This window comes from Alligator mississippiensis, chromosome 2, assembly GCF_030867095.1.
Source record: "Alligator mississippiensis isolate rAllMis1 chromosome 2, rAllMis1, whole genome shotgun sequence".
Taxonomy (NCBI): domain Eukaryota; kingdom Metazoa; phylum Chordata; order Crocodylia; family Alligatoridae; genus Alligator; species Alligator mississippiensis.
Genome location: NC_081825.1, coordinates 171,729,110 through 171,748,405, shown reverse-complemented (window position 1 = coordinate 171,748,405; position 19,296 = coordinate 171,729,110). Strand labels below are relative to the sequence as shown.

Here is a 19,296-nt window from a genome sequence, read left to right as displayed (position 1 = left end):
TATCATGTATATTCCTTTTGAAGTCATTGCTAGGCATGCTCATCAGATATCTAACAGAGCAATAATCCTATTCTGTCTGCCCAGACAAATGCCATTTTCTGTATTGAGGCACCTGCTAAATACAGGCACCACTATCCATGAGACAGCCTCTGGGTTTTAAGATCTTCAAGCCTCTGTCTGCTGGATAATATTGTAAAACTCTTCAGTGCTGTTGAAGAAAGCTGAGAGTCAATTAGCAAGGCCTGAGCCACCTGACCACTTAAACAGAGCCTGAATACTCATCACAGGAAATTAACACTATCTAAAGTGAATGCTCCAGGTCATGAACGACATGTGCCCCCAGCGGGGGGGGCATGGCAGCAGCAGGAGCGCGGCAGCAGGAGCGTGGCAGTGATAAGCGGGAGCTCCTGCAGACACCGCTAGCGCTGTCAGTGGTGGGGGAGGGAGGGTGGCGAGCGCTGACCAGGGGTCAGCGACCACCCACAGATGCTGCTGGCAGTATTGGCAGTGGCCAGCAGTGATCACTGACTGCCTGCAGATGCCGCCGCCAGTGTCGGCTGTGGCGGGGGTGGCGAGTGGCAATTGCCTAAAGGCACCACCAACAATGTCAGTGGCGCCTTTTTGTAGGGGGTGCACTGCCATGCTCAGGGGTGCACATGTACCCACGTGCACCCCCTGCTGCAGCTCTAGTTATGTGGAGGACAGCTAGTGAACTATAACACCTCCTGTAGGTTTTGCATAATGATTTCCCAGAAGACCCTGAAACAAATAGATAAACAAAAAGCTCAAGTGTCCGTGATTTTTTTTTAACTCTGCTACAGTGACCAGGAAGTCTGTAAATGAGGAAGGTTGCTAGAAAAGTTAAGTACTGGCAAGTCAGTGCTAGACCAGATGACAGAAGTGGAGAGAAAACTTCCTTTTCAGGAACTCCACTATTACTGAAGGGTAGGTTTGTATAACTATGTGGTCTCCCAAGGACCACCAGAGAACTGTTTTGAGCTGCTTCTTCACTGTCTAAGAATGGAGGCATCTAGGTTCCCCAGAGTTCAACACAGTTGCAACAGACAGGTGAGAGGAAACCTTGAGCCTGTTCTATTCTGACAAAGGTGCCCAAACTTGGTAACAACACAAGGGGAGACAAAGCAAAGAGTTGACAACTAGAAAAAGGATCAAAGGAAAATAGGAGAGAAACACCCCACAGGGCTGTCCCTAGGGGCAGTGAGTAATATTTTGTGAGTCTGGTATGTGTGTCACTGATTTGTTTTTCTGTACTTAGAGGATTAGTGTGTGAGTGTTGGTACTAATAAAGGAATTCAATAAGATGTTTTGGGTTTACCTGCCTGTCCTTTGCCTAATTAGAGGGTGGGGTTTCATGTGTTACAATCTGGGGTTTGGATATAAGCTTTAATTTAAATAAATATATATATGCATATATATATATATAGACTTCAGGTACCACGCGCCATCACAAGCTAATATCCTGTTCTCCCATTATAGCAAAAAGACTGTGTCCATACTGATAGTATGATGGTTCTCAAATGGGGTTGCCATGGCATTCAGGGGTGCTGTATTTGGTGCACAGGGTAGTTCCACCTGGCTATGGCAGCATTACTCCAGTTGTGAACCATTGAGAGAAGCTGAAATAACACAAGTAATTCTCAACTGTGTGATACCAAGTTTAAAAAAAAATATAGAGGGCTGCTTGGAATCTAAAAAGGTTGAGAACTACTATGATAGTATACCTGCTTGTCATTCAGCCCCTAGCCAGGGGTGAGGTGGTGGGGGGAAGAGAAGAGTTTAAATGTGAGTTTCATTCAGTTTGGGAAACCTTTCCTAAAGTCATATTAAAGTCAGCACTTGTGAAAGTCCAACAGCATGCAGGCAAGATGCTAAAACAAAGGTGGAAGGAAAAAGAAAGGCATGGATGTACATGGAAAATGGGTTAAATACAACTTGGGTTTACCAAAGTTAGATCATGTCAGCCTAACCTGGTATCCTTTGATACAACAACCGGGTGTCTAGCTAGGGGTAGATAAGATGGACCTGCACTTCCCTTCTCAGCATGCTCAGTAGGCTGTAGGTAGAAGAGATTGCTTGGGTACTCACAGAACACTATGAAAGTTCTGAAGCTACAATCATAGAAAAAAAGATGAGTACTGCTTGCTTGATGCCAGATGAGGCTCCTCTTACCTTTTAATTTAATGATGTAGTAGTTAGGGCACTTGCATCTGCACCTGCATCTCCTACTTCCTAGCACAGTGCTCTAGCTACTTGTGCATGTAGCCTATGAATGGCTAATTTGTGGTCCCCAGGCTCCTACCCAGGCACCATTTCCCACACGTGCCTTCCATGGCAGCAGCAGCCAGGGTCTCCTGGCTCGCCCTCTGACTTCCACTTCCTGGTCCTGCCCCCCCGATAGGGAGGGGTGGTGCATGGCAGCCTGTGGTGCCAGAAGAGCCTACAGCGATGCAGCAAGGGAGCCCATCTGCAAGGAGCTGAGGTTAAGGCCAGGACACCCAGGCATGCAGTGCAGCCAGGGAACGTGCACACACACAATGCTATGAGGGGGTACCCAGGCAGTGTATGCCATGGAGGGCTTGTGGCTTATGTTTCATAGATTTCATAGACGTTAGGGCTGGAAGGGACCTCAAAGATCATCAAGTCCAGCCCCCTGCCCCAGAGGCAGGAAGTCAGCTGGGGTCAAAGGATCCCAGCAAGATAAGCATCCAAACATTTCCTGAATCCAGAGTAGGTGCCTGCACCACTTCTGGAAGGAGCCTGTTCCAGGTCTTGGGGGCTCGGACAGTAAAGACATTTTTCCTTATGTCCAGCCTAAAACAGTCTTGGAGGAGTTTATGACCATTGGTCCTTGTTTTTCCTTGGGGTGCTCTAGTGAACAGACATTCTCCCACATCCTGATGCACACCCCTTATGTACTTATATGCAGCCACCAGGTCCCCCCTGAGCCTGCGCTTTTCCAGGCTGAAGAGTCCCACGGCTCTCAGCCTCTCTTCGTAATGCCTATTCTCTTGCCCTCTGATCATGCGCGTGGCTCTCCTCTGGACTCTCTCAAGCTTCTCCACATCCTTCTTGAATTGTGGAGCCCAGAACTGGATGCAGTACTCCAGCTACGGCCTCACCAAGGCCAAATACAGTGGGAGGATGACATCCAGAGATTTACTTGAGAAGCATCTATGGATGCAAGCCAGAGTTTTGTTTGTTTTGCCAGCTGCGACATCGCATTAGTGGCTCATGTTCATCTTGTGGTCAGTCATGACCCTCAAGTCTCTTTCAGCCATGGTACTAACAAGTGTAGCACTGACGAGCCTATAAGCATGCTGCGGGGGGGGGGGTTTCCCAAGGTGGAGTACCTTACATTTCTCAATATTGAACGTCATCAGGTTTGGGTCCGCCCACTTACTAAGCTTATCTAAATCAGTTTGGATCACTAGCCTGTCCTAAAGTGTGGACGCTACGCCCCAAAGTTTAGTGTTACTGGCGAACTTAGCCAGTACGCTTCTGACACCAATGTCTACGTCATTGATAAAGATGTTAAAAAGAAGATGTTGATAAAGAAGTTGGTGCAGCCTGTGCAGCATGTGGCCCCCATCAGTGTGGTTTGCAAGATATGTGTCTTGCAGCCACTTAGAGACAGATATTCAAAAAACCTGAATCTGAATTGATTCACTCTTTGCAAGTTAGTCTAAGTTGTGCAGCTTAAACTGATTAATAACTGGACAGACATTCTCTGTTAAACCAGGAAATGCAGCCACATGCCTGCAGTGGTTCAAACTAAAAGTCAGAGGGGTGCTAGAGCATGCCTGCCGACCACTGCCAAAGGGGAGGGAAGAAAGACACCCTCCAAGGCTCTCACCCCTCCCTGCCAGACACCAGCAAGGGCTAGCACAACACACTGGATGCCAACCACCAGCAGGGAAGGGGTGGAGGGCAGCTGCTGCCAGACTGAGGAGTGGGGATGGGGAAAAAGTCCTTTCTCTGAAGCAAGCACATATTGAGCACAGCAATTTGCAAAGCATACAACAGGGAACTACCAAAAATCTTCCTCTAAGCTAAGATACAGCCCAGTAAAACACAGCATACACAATTTAGTCTAACTTAAAATGTAAACCAGGAAGACAAGAATTAGTTTTACTAATCCTGAGGGCAGAGTGTCTCCTTACAGCCAGGCATTCATAAAAGCTTTGTTTAGGTATTGCCACCTTTTACACCTTCTGCTTTATAATGTAAATGTAGCTCTCTGCATTTTTTGGTGAAGCTTTTTGCAACTTTACTTAACTACATCTCTGACATGTGTGATGATTCTCAGGACCTTGCCAACACTTCCCACCTCTCAGTCTGGTCCTGCAGGTCTTAGCTCTGGGCTCACAGGTGCCTTGGTTCTCCACACAGGGGCCTAGCTTGCCTCTCTCCCTGCTCCCCCCCCACCATCCTCCCAGGCCAGGCTGTGAAATTAATCCCCTCCGTGCCTGGCTGCAGGCAAGCTGCAGAGACTTCAGCCAATCCACCAGGAGTTCCAGAGGAGAGGGGACAGAGGGAGGAATTAACTCCATCCCTGCCTGGCTGCAGGCAAGCCATGGAGGTGGGGCAGGGGGTGGCAAACCCCAGCTGTGGTTCCCATGGTTTGCCAGCAGAGGGGGGTGGAGAGGTGACAGAGGGAGAAATTTGCCTCAGGGGCCATGGCAGGCCAGCTTCTGGCCACACCCTGCCCCTGCTCTAGCTAGACAGCAGAGGGGAGGGGCCAGCCCAGCTCACTGGAGCACAGAGCAGAGCTGCCCAGACAGAATGCCAGGATGCTGGGGGAGTCTGGTTTAACTTAAACCAGCAAAGGGTCTGGGACAGACATTGCATAAACCAGTTTGAGCCAAATCAGTTAAATCTGATACTACATTCAACCAGGTTTATCTCAAACCGGTTTTGGCCATTTTCAAACTGGTTTATGTGCACTGAATGTCTGTTCTGTTACAGGTTTAAATAAGTTTCTGATCACTTAAACCAGTTTATGTGTAATGTCTATCCCTAGCCTCCAGAATTTGGACAGCCCTGCGCTAGACCATACTCCACGTATTACCATGGGTGGATCCAGAATCATGGTTAGGTGGTGTGGGCATGCTCTCCTTGAGTCTGTGGCACATGCACTGTAAGTTCTCTGAGTACGCTGGCTATTGAGCTAAAAGGTGAAAGGATCTCCTTGCCATTTTGCTTTTGGACAGGTCCATATATACCTGGGCAATTGTGTTCTCCTACAGGTGAGAATGGAATGAAAAAGTCACAAAAGTGATGACATTTGCACTTACACAACTACCTAAGTGTCATTTAAGCTCATAAAGACGAAATGGGATTTAGCCCAAAGTTAGGAAGCATAATCATTACAGGGGAGAATGGGGCTATCATACTGGAAGAACTAGATGATCTTGAGGAATGGAGTCACTGAAATGGTGTTGCTCAAGAGAAATTTGACCTGGTTCCCTGCCAAATATCCTCCCTTGTCCATTGTTTTCTTAGATGAGTAGGAGGCTATAAAGAGAAAAAATGGACTTTACTAGGGTGGGACTAGTACTTTGGCACCTAAACAGAATGGAAAGGAATGTGAAACTGTACAAGGCACGTTTTGTTCCTAATCATGTCCCCCTCTATTTTCACACTGGGGTTACAGGGATGATTGAGGAACAATGCATTTATTCCAAAAATCTGTCCACAGAGTGAGCATTTGTGAATCTAACTTTTAGAGTACAGGAGAAAGAGTGGAACATTTGAGAGAGATCTTTGTTCTGGAGGCCTCTGAAAACTAGTCCAAAGTAGTTTCTCAGGTTGCTGACAAGTTATTTCCATAGAACTACAAAGTTGGTAGTGCTCCAAAAAATAGATCACCCTGAAGTGCATAATCCCCTGGCTGGAGCATAACAAAGGAACCCTCTCCAACCAGAGGGTGCATGGGTGCTGCTCATTAGCTCCCTCCACCTCTAGGGGAGTCTCTCAGTGAGTAGACTCGCCTCTACAAGATCCTATCACTCTGCTAGTGCTGCTCCTTTAAAGTTCCCAGTGCTTTAATGGGCAATTGGTTTTTTAGCACCCAGCTCCCAGGTTGCTCTGTCACCCTTACAACCTGGCAGAGACACCCAATGGGTTAATCAGTGGGTCAATGACAGGGGCTACATCCCTTTTCTAATGCTAAAATAGGGCTGTGACCTGCCACCCTCAGCAAAGCAGCAGTTCTTACAGTTAAGACACTTGCTAACACATATGTTTGGTCCAAGGACCCTAGAAGAACCAGAGGCCCTTATTTATTGTTCCATTAACTCCCAGGCTCCTGCTCATTCTGTTAATGAAGAACAAATTCATGAACCTGGCATTCTTTGTGAAAGTGGAGAGGGGGGATTTATCATAACCACAAAAGAACATCGGTGGCAGTGCATCTGCATGTCCAGGCTGGGCTAGATGCAACAAGGGATTTATTTTCACAGCATCCTGGACCACCACAAGAAAAAGGCCTTACTCTCTAACCTTTGCTTGTAAATAACAAAGAGAAAGCAAATCTGATGCATACAGGTCTGTCCAAAAGCCAGGAAGCTGTGGAAAGAGGTGGGCCCAAGAGTTAACAAGATGCTGACCTTAACAGGAAAACTTCTCCAAAGCGTTCTGTCCTAGGGCATTCACTTGCTATGTTGGGTCTGATTCTGCCACAAAAGCTGCAGAAGTCAAACGACAGCAGTGGCCCCTAAGCATGTGATTTTACAAAGGTGTGAGCGGAGGATTGTGGTTAGTATACTGTGACAGCATTCAGGACTTTGAGTTGGCAGCCAGAGGGCAGCATGTGATTGGAGAGTTTTAGATATAAGAAAAGAACTTGGCCTCCATTCCTAGGTCTGTCAGATATAAATAATGGGTTTGTTTCATGAGTGTCAAACCATCCATTCTGCCCCCTTATCCATCTCTTTCCCTACTGTGCATGTCTCCTCTTACATTATGACTGTAACAGCCCCTAAAGTGTGATGGCTTTACTGCCTGGTCAGGTACTGCCTGGCCAGGCTACTTTGACATTCCCTTATAACTGAGAAGATCTACTCCAGAGCCACCAAGGTGGGGAGTGGGGAAGCTTAGGTCTGTACATGAGCTGAAGGTCATTCGCCTCTTGGCAGGTGTTACATTAGGGAGATCAAGAACAAGTTCATCGCAAAAGAAATGCTGACAAGTGATTCACAGCTTTGCTTGCCTGACCCTGCAGGGTTTTCTGCTCCTAGAATAACAGCTCTTCTGTGGAGGGAACAGCACTTCTTCAGAGATGGTGCCAGGCTGCAGATTTTACTCCATCAGGGACCGGTCTTCTCCCTACCTTACTTTCTTTTGGCCAGGTGCCCTGCTCTGACCTGTCTTGATGGACAGAAACTCAAAAAAGGGTGGACATGGGTACAACACCCAACTAAAAAATGCCCCAGGCCTGAAAACACAGTATCCCATCCACACCTCCATAAAGGATAAGAGGAAATGAAACACGTGACTGCATGGTATGGATGGTAGATACTTCTGGGAATGGGACCAAGCATAGAAGAAACTAGACCCAAGAGCCCCCTGCACTTGTGCTGTAGAGGAGATCCCAGCATGCTGCACCCTGCAGAGAGGCCCCCTCACCTTGCGCATGTCTGCAGCTAAGGCATCCAGGATGGACTGCTTCTTCTCATCCAAAAACCGGCTCAGCGCCTCCAGCTGAGAGACCCGATACTCCATGGGGCGTGTCTTCCCTGCGAGCCAGGAAGCACGTAGGCGGTTCATCAACCCTGCATAAGGGTTCGTGCTGAGGAATGAAAGAGCAGGTCAGCCTGTGTTGGCAGGTCCCACAGCCCTTGACACCCATCCCATCTCTACCTGCCCTGCTCAATGCCTCTCACACCCATCACAGCTTTGACCCCACAGTCCCTTCCGTGACCCTCATGTCCTATAGCTACCACCCCCAATCGCCACAGCCTCTTCTCCTCACTCCAAAGCAAACCTTCAGTGTTTCTCCAAGCAGCCTCATGTCCCAAGAATCTTCTGCCTGGTATGTGCCATGGTTTGGCAGGTAGGATGCCTTGCCATAGGCTACTCTGCCTGACAAGTCCCTCTCATGGCTGGGGACTGGTGGGTCAATCCTGCCAACCAGCCCTTCTCTCTAGGTTTGCTGGGCCAGCTGAGCTACTGGCCCTCCTATTCATCCTTCAACACTAATCCTACAGGTTTTGACATAGGCTAGGGCTCTTGGCATATGCTCCCTGTATGGTTTGGGGTTTGACTGCCCCATGATTTGGCCTCATGACCTGACCCTGGCACCTGCCCTGGACCACACCTCCCTGGACTCAGAGTACCACCTCTTGGCATCTCTGGGCACTCTGCTACTTACCTCGTGACTTTGTCATCTGACTTGCCAGCCTTGCTGCTCACAAATGCCTCCTCTTGGCCCTCTTCATTCCTGCTCATCTTTTCTTGCTGGGAGGTATGGACAGCTTCTAACCAATGAGTCTTCTCTCTATAGAAATGGACAAGATTGAAGCCCCAGTGTAGCGCTCAGCCGGTCTGCCCCCACTATTGAGAGATGCAACCTCTCCACTATGACATGCTGCCCTTGGCACCAGACAGGACAGATTGTGACTGCAAGTCCCCATTTGGCACAGATCCTGTCATCTGCTTCCCTGGGAGTCTCTAGCTGCCATATTACAGCTCTCCAGGGGGTAGGCTCACCAGGGCCAGGCTCCCTGGGACCTGTGACCAGGTCCCCTGTGAATGCCCAGTCCTTCCTAGAACTGGCACCTTCCCCACCTTGCCTGTGAGGCTGGAATCACGTGGACAGGCTGCTGACCCCACAGCCATCATGAAGGAATTAAACCCCTCGACTCCCCCCACCCCCCAAACCCCACCTTACCCTCCTGCAATAAGACTTCTGGATAATTTGATTCTCTAGTGAGTGAGTCAGTTGTTCCAGCACAGGTTCATATGCAGGTGCCAGGAAAGCTGTGTATAGGATACTTTCCTCTCCTAAACCAGACCTGTTGGAGCAGGGAGAAATGTGCAGCCCTGACTCCATCCCCACCCATGGTGCTGGCTCTGGGAGGATGGCAAAAGGCCCTACAGGGTATGTGGGGGCAGGAATAAGGGACTCATTTGTGGGACTGTTGTGTGGCAGCAAATATGAGCAGGGGTTGACCCCACATCAATCCCTGGTCTGACAGCACCAAGGGCTTACATCCACAATAAGGGCCAACCTCCCATTCCCCTCCCTTGGTCAGAGGACCCAGGACTATGGTGCAACCCAGCAGGGTATAAGAAGTGGTGTAGAGACCTAAAGGAAGTCCCCCAGCCCTTCTCTGGGCAGGTGCATGAAGGGAGGTTGCTCTCTCTGCCTCTTCTTGCCACACTCGCCCTTCCCACTCATAGTCCTCAGGGCCTAGAACTGGCCAAACCTGTCTGAGGCCATGAAAAATTGAGAAACTGGTGCTGGCATAGGGATATCAGTGAGGAGGGTGAGGACATTCCTATGTCAGCTAAAGCCCTAGTGTAAACACACTTCTACCAACAGAAGCATCCCCTTGCCCCCCTCCCCCCCCCCAAGCTACTTTCCCTCAAGGCACTGGTATAGGCCAGACCCAGCTGGGGCAAGAAGGTGGTTGCCTGCACACAGGGGAATGAACAGACCTAGACTCAGCCAGTGTCAGGAAAGCCTAGTGTGCCTTGTGGACTCCAAGCCAGAGTCTGCCAAAAAGGGGCCATGCTGTAGCCCTCCCCATGAGCAATGGTACAGCTCCTGAGTGCGGTACATGCCCAGAGGAGAGGGGAGTCCGCTCTGCCTGAAAGCTTCTCTGAAGGGGAGACACAACCTCGGCCTCTCCCACCCCCCACCCCAACAGGGTTCAGGAAGGGCCCAGATACTAGTGTTGGGAGCTGCTGTGGGGAGGATCAGAGTCTGTAAATAGCCACGCTAGCCCCAGGCCATTCCTGACCTTGGTACTGTAATAGCAACAGCACCTCGTTATCTTTAATGAGTTTCACCTCGGGCACCCTCAGGCAGCATAGGTAAGCCAAACAGAGAGGATCCTCATTGCCAGCAGATCCTTGCTCTGTCCACCCCTCACAGTAGCATACCTACAGGTGGGCAAGATAGGCATGAGCATCTAAGGTTGGGGGGAGCCAGAAAGGTGCCAGGGGAATGCCTCCCCCTCCTGTCTGCCCTACCCTCCTTCCACTCTGCACTTTCCATGCAGCAGCTCCAGCAGCCAGGTAGGGCGCCCGATGTGAGACCCACAGGAAATGCCTTTCCATGAGGCAGCCACCATGGGGTTGGTACTGGCCATAGGTTCAATGTCAGGGGAAGCTGTTGCCATTGGCAGGTGGTGTTGGTTAACCCTCGCACATCCTTATTTTGCCACAGATCATTGGCTTTTAAATCAAGGCTTGAACCACATTTCAGCTGCAGCTTCCACATAAACTACTGAAGCAGCAACTCGCTCTGTTGCACCCCTACAGGCCACTGCTCCTGCCCTGTGTGCCACCACCCTCCAGGGTACAAAAGTGCCACCTCTGCGCCTCCCCCCCGAAGCTGTCTGAGCTGCACTGCTCTTCTTCTCCCTCTGCTGCTGGATACTGAGCTAAACTCCCAAGGGGGCAGAATGGAGAGAGGCTGACTCCACTGAGCAAACTGAAGCCAGCAGATGCTGGTAGTGCCCTTGAGCCCAGGGACTGCTCCCAGCTGTTGCTGGCTGCTCCTGCTGCCTAGGCCTTTCTCCCTACAGTCCTACCTGCCTCCATGGCCCCTACATCTCCTCCCACCCCCACCACTAACCTCTTGTGTAAGAAACTTCTGTCTCAAGTCAGAGTCTCCACTTCACAGTGAGCCCCCATACATGTGCATCAAGGCTGCTCCGACGTGCTGTAATTACAGCATGTCAGAGCAGACTCAATTAATTGAGTCTGCTGGAGCATGGTAATTACTGCACTCCAGCAGATGCCAGAGTCACATGTATCAGTGTCCCCGCAATGAAAAATGGTGGTGGGGTGTAGCTTGTTCAACAAGCTTTAGTTAAAGCACCCCCACCACCACCGTTTTTCAGTGCAGGGACACTGATTCACGTGATGCTCCAGATGCTTTAATTAGAGTAGCTCTCAGAGCCTCTTTAATTAAAGCACCCCTCCCCCCAGATACATGCCATATGTCCTCAGCTATGTCCTGAGGGCTAGGGCTAGGGCAGGGCCTCCCAGAATTAAGGACACCCTCAGCTTCCATGAGTCCCACAGACCCCGTGTCCCTGATAGACATGTTTATAAATGGAAAATCCAGTCCTTGGTTTTGAGTGGCCTTTGTTGGGAGTGTAGTTAGTGCAACCCAACAAGGTCTGCATACATCCTGATTCTCTCATGTGGGCCGAAGGGGAGCACAGTATCCCTGCACTGGTCTTTGGTCCTTTCTCTTCTGAATGAAATTCCCTCTGCAGGACCTTTGAGGGATGAGAAGCAGCAAGGCTAAAACCAGTGCCTTTCACAGGGGGAAACAGGCACAGAGTGGAGAAAGCTGGCCAGACAATTCAGGCTTAGTGCGGAGGCCCAAGAAGCCTGACTTATCTGTCGTGCCCTTGCCTGCCTCTGGGCTTCACATCCTGGTCATGGTCTATGGACACTCATGAGAAGGACAGGGCTGTAACCAGGGTCTAAGGCCAATCCAGCACAGAGTACCCACAGCCTTCTAGTTCTGCCTGGCCTCTCACCAGCCTGCCAGTCTTAGGAGCAGGGTGCAGCTCAAGGCAACCAGATCACAGCCTAGACTTGGCTGGGCAATGGGCAGGGCACTTACACTTCACTGGGGCCAATCCCAAATTCTGATTTTGTGCCTGGGCTGGATGAGGGTCACAAAGAGATAAGGGACAGGGCCCAGCTACATTGGCCTCTTCTGATGAGACATCCGTTTAAGGGATTAATTATTGCAACAGCTGCCTGTGTAAACCAGGACCAAATTATAAGCCCTGACATGTTCCCAGTGGGGATACCAGTAGACTCCAGAGGGGCTCTGTGCTGGCTCACTTAAACTAGAGGCCTGGATTGGAACTGGCCTCCCCCAAAGAAGAAAGGCCCTGTGTCCCATTCCCCATGCCCCAGAGCCACTGGGTCCCCCGCTGCTCTGTGGCTAGATGACAGTCATCCCCCCCACCTATCCCTCAGAGGCCAAGGTCCCCAGGTTCAGCCCTGGGTCCTGATGAAGGGTCAGCAAAAAGCCTTTACCTGCAGAGGATGGGATGTGCAGGGCTGCCGGTGCGTCTGCAGGGCTGGGAGTCACTGGGAGAGCAGCTCACCGCCTCGCAGGGTGCCTTAGCGGACTGACTCCGACTCAGCAGTTTGGGCAGTGTTGTTTATTCAGTGCTTCACCCTTGATAATCCTGCTGGGGTGGCTGCCAGAGCTCCATCAGCCAATTGGGGAGCAGCAGACAGAGCAGAACCACACCCCGCCTGCATGGAAGACATAGATGGGGTGCAAAACAGGCAGAGGGACCAGCCTTTCCACTTACTGGGAGTCCTCAAGCATCCCAGAGCCACGGTCCCAGAGGCACTGCACCAAACCCTGGAACTTACCACAGCCATGAAGGGGGCTAGGGAATAGTGCATCCTGTGGGACACCAGCCTGGAGAGATCTCCCGACATTGCTCCTCCATGGGGCACTAGCCTGGGGCCATCACAGAGGACATTCTGGTTTTCTGCTACTCTGTCCTTTGTCCTCTATTGATATGAAACCCAACGCCTTTTCCTCTTCAAGAGAAAAATAGAGGACATAAAGGCATCCGGTTTCATATCAATAGAGGACAGAAGACAACCAGACTGTCCTCTATGATGGCCACCCTAGCCCTCTCCCTTCACACTGCCTTCTTTACTGCCCACAGTCTCTTGCTGTGGAGGTGGGGGGAGCATGATGTGCCTCCTTGGCTCATGTATGTTCCCAGCACATAAGTTTTGCTGCAAGCTTGAGTTTTGCTGTGAGCTTGAGCCCCCATGCCCTATTTGTGTGGTGACTTGGCTAGATCTCCATGTTGAAAAATCTGGCACCAGTAGTGGCACACCCAGGGAACTTTCCAGTTTCACACCTGAAGTCAAGACACCATGGCTGGGGCAATGCCATGTTGCTCTAATGACTACTACTCTATACAGGAGGATTTGTAGCAAAGGCCAACTTACAGCAAGAGAAACCGAGGTACTAGGATAGGCAGCAACTGGTCCAAAGCTGCCAGTTTAGACTCCCAAATTGGCTCCCTGCAGGGGGCATGTCTTGCCTGGGCAGTTGGCACTAGCCTTGAGTGCTGGATGAATCCTGACCACACTAGCCTGCAAGCCTAGGTAGCTCTGCCCTGAGGAGAGCATGGTCTGACACTCTCCAAGCATGACCTGCTTTGAACATGCCATGGGGAGCCCTAGCTCAGCTTCCTGCATGTCCTTATATTAGCAGCATATGTACCCTCACCCTCCATCACTGCTGTGGTTGTCAAGGAGCTAACAGGGCCACAGGCTAGGCCTGGAGGTAGGGACAGAAGGACTGCAAGAGCCTCAGCCCATCTCTCCTGCCTGGCAGCATCCAGGGTTAAGTGAGTTGCCATCAGTGTCTCCATCCAGACACAGCACTGGGAAGTTTGGTACCACCCTCTGTGCCTTGCCCCAGAGGCTCAGGAGTGAAGTGCAGCTGGGCTGGCTAGGACAAGAAAGAGGTCTCTGCACAATGGCAAAAGGCAGCCACATGAACATGCTCTAGATGACAGTACTATCCCACACCTAACTGTCAGGACTAAGGCTTGAACTGAAGGGCTCCACAACTGTACACAGGAGCCAGGATAGGGCCTTACTCCCACAGCCACCCTGGGGTATCCAGCATGTGAAAATACACACTTGTTGTACAGCGTATGTTGCTGGCTGGTGCCCAGGCAGGTACTACTCTGGGATGGAAAGGCTCTGTACTGAGGGCTTTCCCAGGATAAACCACTAGCAATCAATTCCTCTACAGCTTGATCTGGAGCTGCCTAGGACTAAAACTCCCTTCCCAGCTGTATCTGCATACACACACATGAAGACAAACACATACAAGAAGGTATAAAACACACTCAGGCATAAAAGTGCACACACAAAGCTGTGTTTGTATTTGTGGGGTGTACACATGCACACAGCTGTGTGCACTCATGTACAGATGCAAATATGTATACACACTCAAAAGCATGCACACAGTAGCATAACTAAGGTGGGCAAGTGAGGCACCAGCTCCAGGTGCTGATTTACAGGGGACAGCAGAATACTGGCTCCAGGGGGTCTGAACCACAGTGGCAATGGCCTTTGTGCCCACACAGCAGCAGCCTGCATCATGGTGGTAGTGCCAGCAGCAGTAGTCCATGTGTGGAGAGGCAAGACTCCATAACTTGGCAGCACCCCCAGCCTTCCCCAACCACATCCACAGTAAGGGCCAGCCTCCCAGTGGTGCTCAACCACATCCACAGTAAGGGCCAGCCTCCCAGTGGTGCTCAGTACCCTCTTCCCAGGGCACCAAAATTCCTAGACATGCCTCTAGCGCAAGGGCGGGCAATTATTTTGGGCAGAGGGCCGCTTACTGAGTTTTGGCAAGCCATCAAGGGCTGCATGACAGGCAGCCCAAGGCAGATAAATATTAATTTTCTAAATTTTTTAGGGGCCCTGCAGGCCGGATAGAATGGCCTGGTGGGCCACATCTGGCTCCCGGGCCGCATTTTGCCCACCCCTGCTCTAGCAGCAGCCATGGTCTTTGAGCCCTAGGACAGGTATGACTGACCACTTTCCCCATGTGCACTCTGCTCTCTGCTGTTTGGCACTCTCCTCTTCACCTCTACACGCACACACACACATAAATGAAGATACGCACCTACACAGGTACATGCACAAATCCAGGGCAAAAGACTTAAAGGGACAGAGCCCTTTGCTCCCCCCTCTAGGAGGAAACAGGGAAGCTGCCTTCCCTTAGCTGCCTTTATTTGTATATATTCCAATCATGCTTATTCATGATCCCATGCACCACACATGGCTGCCACAGGGGGAATGCATTTACTGCAGGGGTGTCAAAGATAACAGACTGCAAGCCCACAGAACACTATTATCCAGCTCGAGGTGCTGCCTTTGTGTCTCAGACCAGTTCCATGTGTCACATGTGCTGGCTCTGGCTCCACGTGCTGCATGTGGCACATGGAGTTGATCTGGTGTGTGCCATATGCCGTGTGTAAGGCTGGAGCTGGTGCATCCTTCACACAGCATGTGGAGCTGGTCTGGGGTGTGTGCCGCACATGACATGCAGAGCCAATCTAGGGTGCATGCTGCATATGGTACCTGTGCCAGGCCAGCCCTGCATGCTGGATGCAGGGCCAGTCTGGATCAGGCCCATTATAAACTGGCCCTGCATGCTGTATCAGATGCACAGAGCCAGTCTGGGACACATGCTGCATAGCACCCACACCAGACCAGCTCTGCACGCTGGATCTGGTGCTCAGGACCAGACTGTAGGCCTGATCTGGCCTGCAGACAGTCCTCACACCTGTGGGTAAGATGAGTGTTACACCCTTGATTTACTGCATATCATCAGCAGTGCCTACAATCTTTGGTTAAATGATAAAACCCAGACCTCCTCACTGAAGAGGCTCAGGGCTCTTCAGGGCTCTGTGGGCTGAAGTGTGGCCAGAGGCTAACAGTTATTCCCAGGAACGGCTTAAAATGCAGCAGGACTAAAAGTACAGAGGCAGCTGCAATGTGCTTAGGCAAGTTCCTGGCTGGCAGCTCATTTGTAGAACTGGTGCAATCATCATTACACAGGTGTAAAAGCAGTAGCAGACAGATGATGCAAATCCCTACACCAGGGTACCTTTGCTCAATCCAGTGGGGACTTTTCCCAGAAAGTATCAAAGATAAAACTCCAGGAGTGTAAAGTTACCTGTTCTTTCCCACGCAGCGGTGAGGCAGTACAATGGCTACCTACTGCATGCTTTTACGCTGGTCTAGCTTTTCATCTGTCCATTCCACATCCAGGTATAATTTACATTACCAGTGTAATTTACTCAAAGATATCTGTCCTTCTCTCCAAGACCATAGATCATGAGTTCTTTGGGACAGAGGCTATCTCTTTGTCCCCTGCTTGCTCAATACATAGTATGAGACAGGTCCTGCCTGATCTATGACTTGGGCTCCCAAGGTGCTACAGTTATACCAGCGGGTACCTCCATTACCAGTAACTCCCTGACAGGTTACAGAAGAGAAAACTTGTGGAACCAGGGCACCAGAGACAAATCCAGGGTAGGGATGGATGGGACATTTCACCCCTCTTTGATTTTTGCTCCACTCAAAGTTCAAAACAACCTGCTCAGCAGGGACAACTCTGCATTTCTATTCAGGAGGAGCTGAGGGAGCCAACTGGCTCCTGTCAAATGGCAGCAGGAAGTTGTAAAGATGAGATGAAAAGGAAAGTCACTGCAGTGACCTTTTCCTAGATTATTAATTGCAGCAGATGGTAGAGGCTCTAGGAGGCTGAACCAGGGGTACTACCAGGGTGGCATAAATCCAGACATGGATGGACCCAGAGAGTTTGGTCTCCTTGAACAGGGGTACCCCCTGCAGTAAGGTATGGGGACTCAGAGAGACAGGGAAGGGTTCAGTGTGTTGTGAGGGGTATGGTGAAGTGTCAGGGGGGCTGGGGCATGATGGGGACAAGGCTGTACAGTGTGCAGTGGGTTCATGGGAACAGTGAGGGGGTAGGGTAGGACTCAGTGGGGCATGAAGGGGATTGTGAGGTCCAATGGGGCTTGGGGCATAATGGGGTGGGGCTGAACATAGGGGACAAATGGGGGACAGAGTGGAGCCAGGGAAGATGAGGGAGCAGGGGCAATGCATAAAGGGCAGTGAAGAGAACTTTGGGGCCATGGTGGAGTGTCTGGAGGACACAAGTGTTGGGGTGCAGGGAGCAGTTCTGTCTGTGGCCTGCCTGGGGTGTAATGACTATACCCCACATCACTAGATGCCTGCTCCACCCTGGAGCTGGCAGTCAGGCCCCCAACCCTCCAAATATTTGTCTTTGTTTTTGCTTGGATCCAAAACTAAATAATATAGCTGTATACCTGTAGCATATTAGAAAAGTTTCTAGTTTCCTGCTAACTGGAGAAAAATATGCACTGCATTATGTGAGGGTGCACTGGAGCAGCTGCACTAGAAGCATTAGGTACAAGACATGGGAGGTGATACTGCCCCTCTGCTCAGCACTGGTGAGGCCTCATTGGGAGTACTGTGGGCAGTTCTGGGCTCTACATTTTAAAAAGGATGTAGAGAAGTTAGAGAGGGTAGAGAAACAGGCAACAAGGATCAGGGGCTTGGGAGGCAAGTGATACGAGGAGAGGCTGAAGGAGCAAGGCACGTTCAGCTTGCAGAAAAAGTGCTTAGGAGGCGACAAGATATCAGTCTTCAAATATTTGAAGGGCTGCCATAAAGAAGGAAAGCACCTTTCCTCTCTTGCTGCCAAGAGGAGAATGTGGACCAATGGCTTGAGGTTGCAGCAAAGTAAATTTAGATTGAATAACTGGAAACTCTTCTTTCCTGTTAGACTAGTGAGGCAGTGGAATCGACTGCCTAGGGAAGTTGTGAACTCTCCATCACTAGAGGTGTTCAAGAAGAGGTTTGACAGCTACTGGTCAGAGATGACCTAGGTGTAGCTATGCATATGTTCTACCATGGATATTTCCCATGCTTCTGGGCTTTGCTGGTTGCTCCCCCCACCCCTTTTTTTAATCCTATGTGTGTTAGGGTGTTTTTATGCTTTTCCAGAGGCATTGGGTATTGGCTTCAGCTAAGGCTGGGGACTTCAACTGGGGTGTGCTGATTCTCCTGTTAGGAACAAAGCCAGAGGTTCCTGGCTAGTGGGTCTTGCCCCTCTGCTCAGGGTCAGACTGCTCACCATATTTGGTGTCAAGAAGGACTTTTACCCCAATGTCAAACTGGTATGGACTATGGGGGTTTTGCCTTTCTCCATAGTGGGAGGCATGGCCCTCTACCCAGGACTTTTTGAGTGTATACTGACAACATTTTATAGGAGCAGGACATTGGCTGCTGTGGTTCCCCTACTTTACCTGTGGCAGATTAGGGTGTTAGGTCTATGTTGTGTCAGGGTTGAGAGTAGTCTTATGTAGAGTTTAGATTATGGTTGTATGGAAGGGTTTGGATAGAGATAATCCTGCCTCAGGCAGAGGGCTGGACTAAATGACCTCTGGAAGTCCCTTCCAGCCCTACGTCTCTATGACTATGACTCTATGACACTTGCCTTCCTCAGAATCCTGGATCTGCCCATGAAGGGCACCTCCCATGTATTCAGAGGGGATGTTTACAAAGGAAGCCTCAGCTTCCCTCAAACAGGAGGGACCAGGCTCTGAGTGATGTAAATAAAGGGCTTGTTGATCTCTAATCTTTCAACCCCACCCTTGGGTACTGGTGTGTCACTGAATGAGTGGGTGATGGCCCCATGGCCCCAGGACAAGCAGCAAAGACTGTGATACAGCACATGCACAGGTCACACATAAGGGCATACAACCTGGGGTCCCACTACCTGGCCCAGAAGATGTGGTCACACAGCCAGCGCACTCCTCTAAAATTATGCAAGCATGGCAGGTGACAAATGCAGACAACCAGGAGCAACTCATGGAGAGTCTTCAAGGGTCCAGCTTCAGGTGGTCACTATGGACTGTGTGCACAATAGCCCAGAGGCACAAATAGATGCAGAAGACTTTGTAGTGCCCTGACACTGGTAATCCCCAAACTCAAGACAATGGGCAAGTTAAAAGCTTCCTGCATGTGTATAAAGGTAGAGAGCAGTTACAAATCCCCCAGTCCAACCAGCAGGGCAGGCTTCGCACTGGTGGTGAATACAGAAATGCAACTGGCTCAATGGGTCCAGACCTGGGGACAGGGGAGGGTGAGCTTCAAAGCACTCTCACCTCCTCTGCACCTCCAACATATAGGGAGGTGCAGGCAGTGGCCACCTGCTGCAAAGATGCCCTACATTGGGTAACACAGGCTAAGAACCTGGTAGAAGGAGCCATCTGACTCTTCAGGACTTCTATAGAAAGGACACTAGTGCTGGTATTTCTGATAGAGCACAAGAACAGCTTGTTTGACGGACAGACATGGGATCACTTGGCATCAGATCTCCATCATCAGCCATATCATAGTAGCTAGGGTCAGGAGGGACCTGAACAGATCATCTAGCCTGACCCCCTGCTACAGGCAGGAATGAAT

The 19,296-nt window shown here is 50.4% G+C and overlaps 1 protein-coding gene across 4 annotated transcripts in view; it reads right to left on the bottom strand.

The window, feature by feature from the left end:
• Positions 1 to 19,296, bottom strand: part of LOC102560360 (aldehyde dehydrogenase family 3 member B1) — a 44,765-nt gene that overhangs the window by 6,585 nt on the left and 18,884 nt on the right. For 2 of the 4 annotated variants that reach the window (XM_019498729.2, XM_014607361.3), the window contains exons 2-4: positions 12,256 to 12,480; positions 8,393 to 8,518; positions 7,648 to 7,810 (exon numbers count right to left, since the gene is read on the bottom strand). In XM_019498729.2, coding sequence (XP_019354274.1) covers positions 7,648 to 7,810; positions 8,393 to 8,469 — 240 coding nt within the window. In that variant the 5' untranslated portion in view covers positions 8,470 to 8,518; positions 12,256 to 12,480. Of the gene's footprint in view, positions 1 to 7,647; positions 7,811 to 8,392; positions 8,519 to 8,911; positions 9,036 to 10,825; positions 10,878 to 12,255; positions 12,481 to 19,296 lie in introns of those variants that run through there. The other 2 variants (XM_019498730.2, XM_059722423.1) reach the window with 2 other exon arrangements.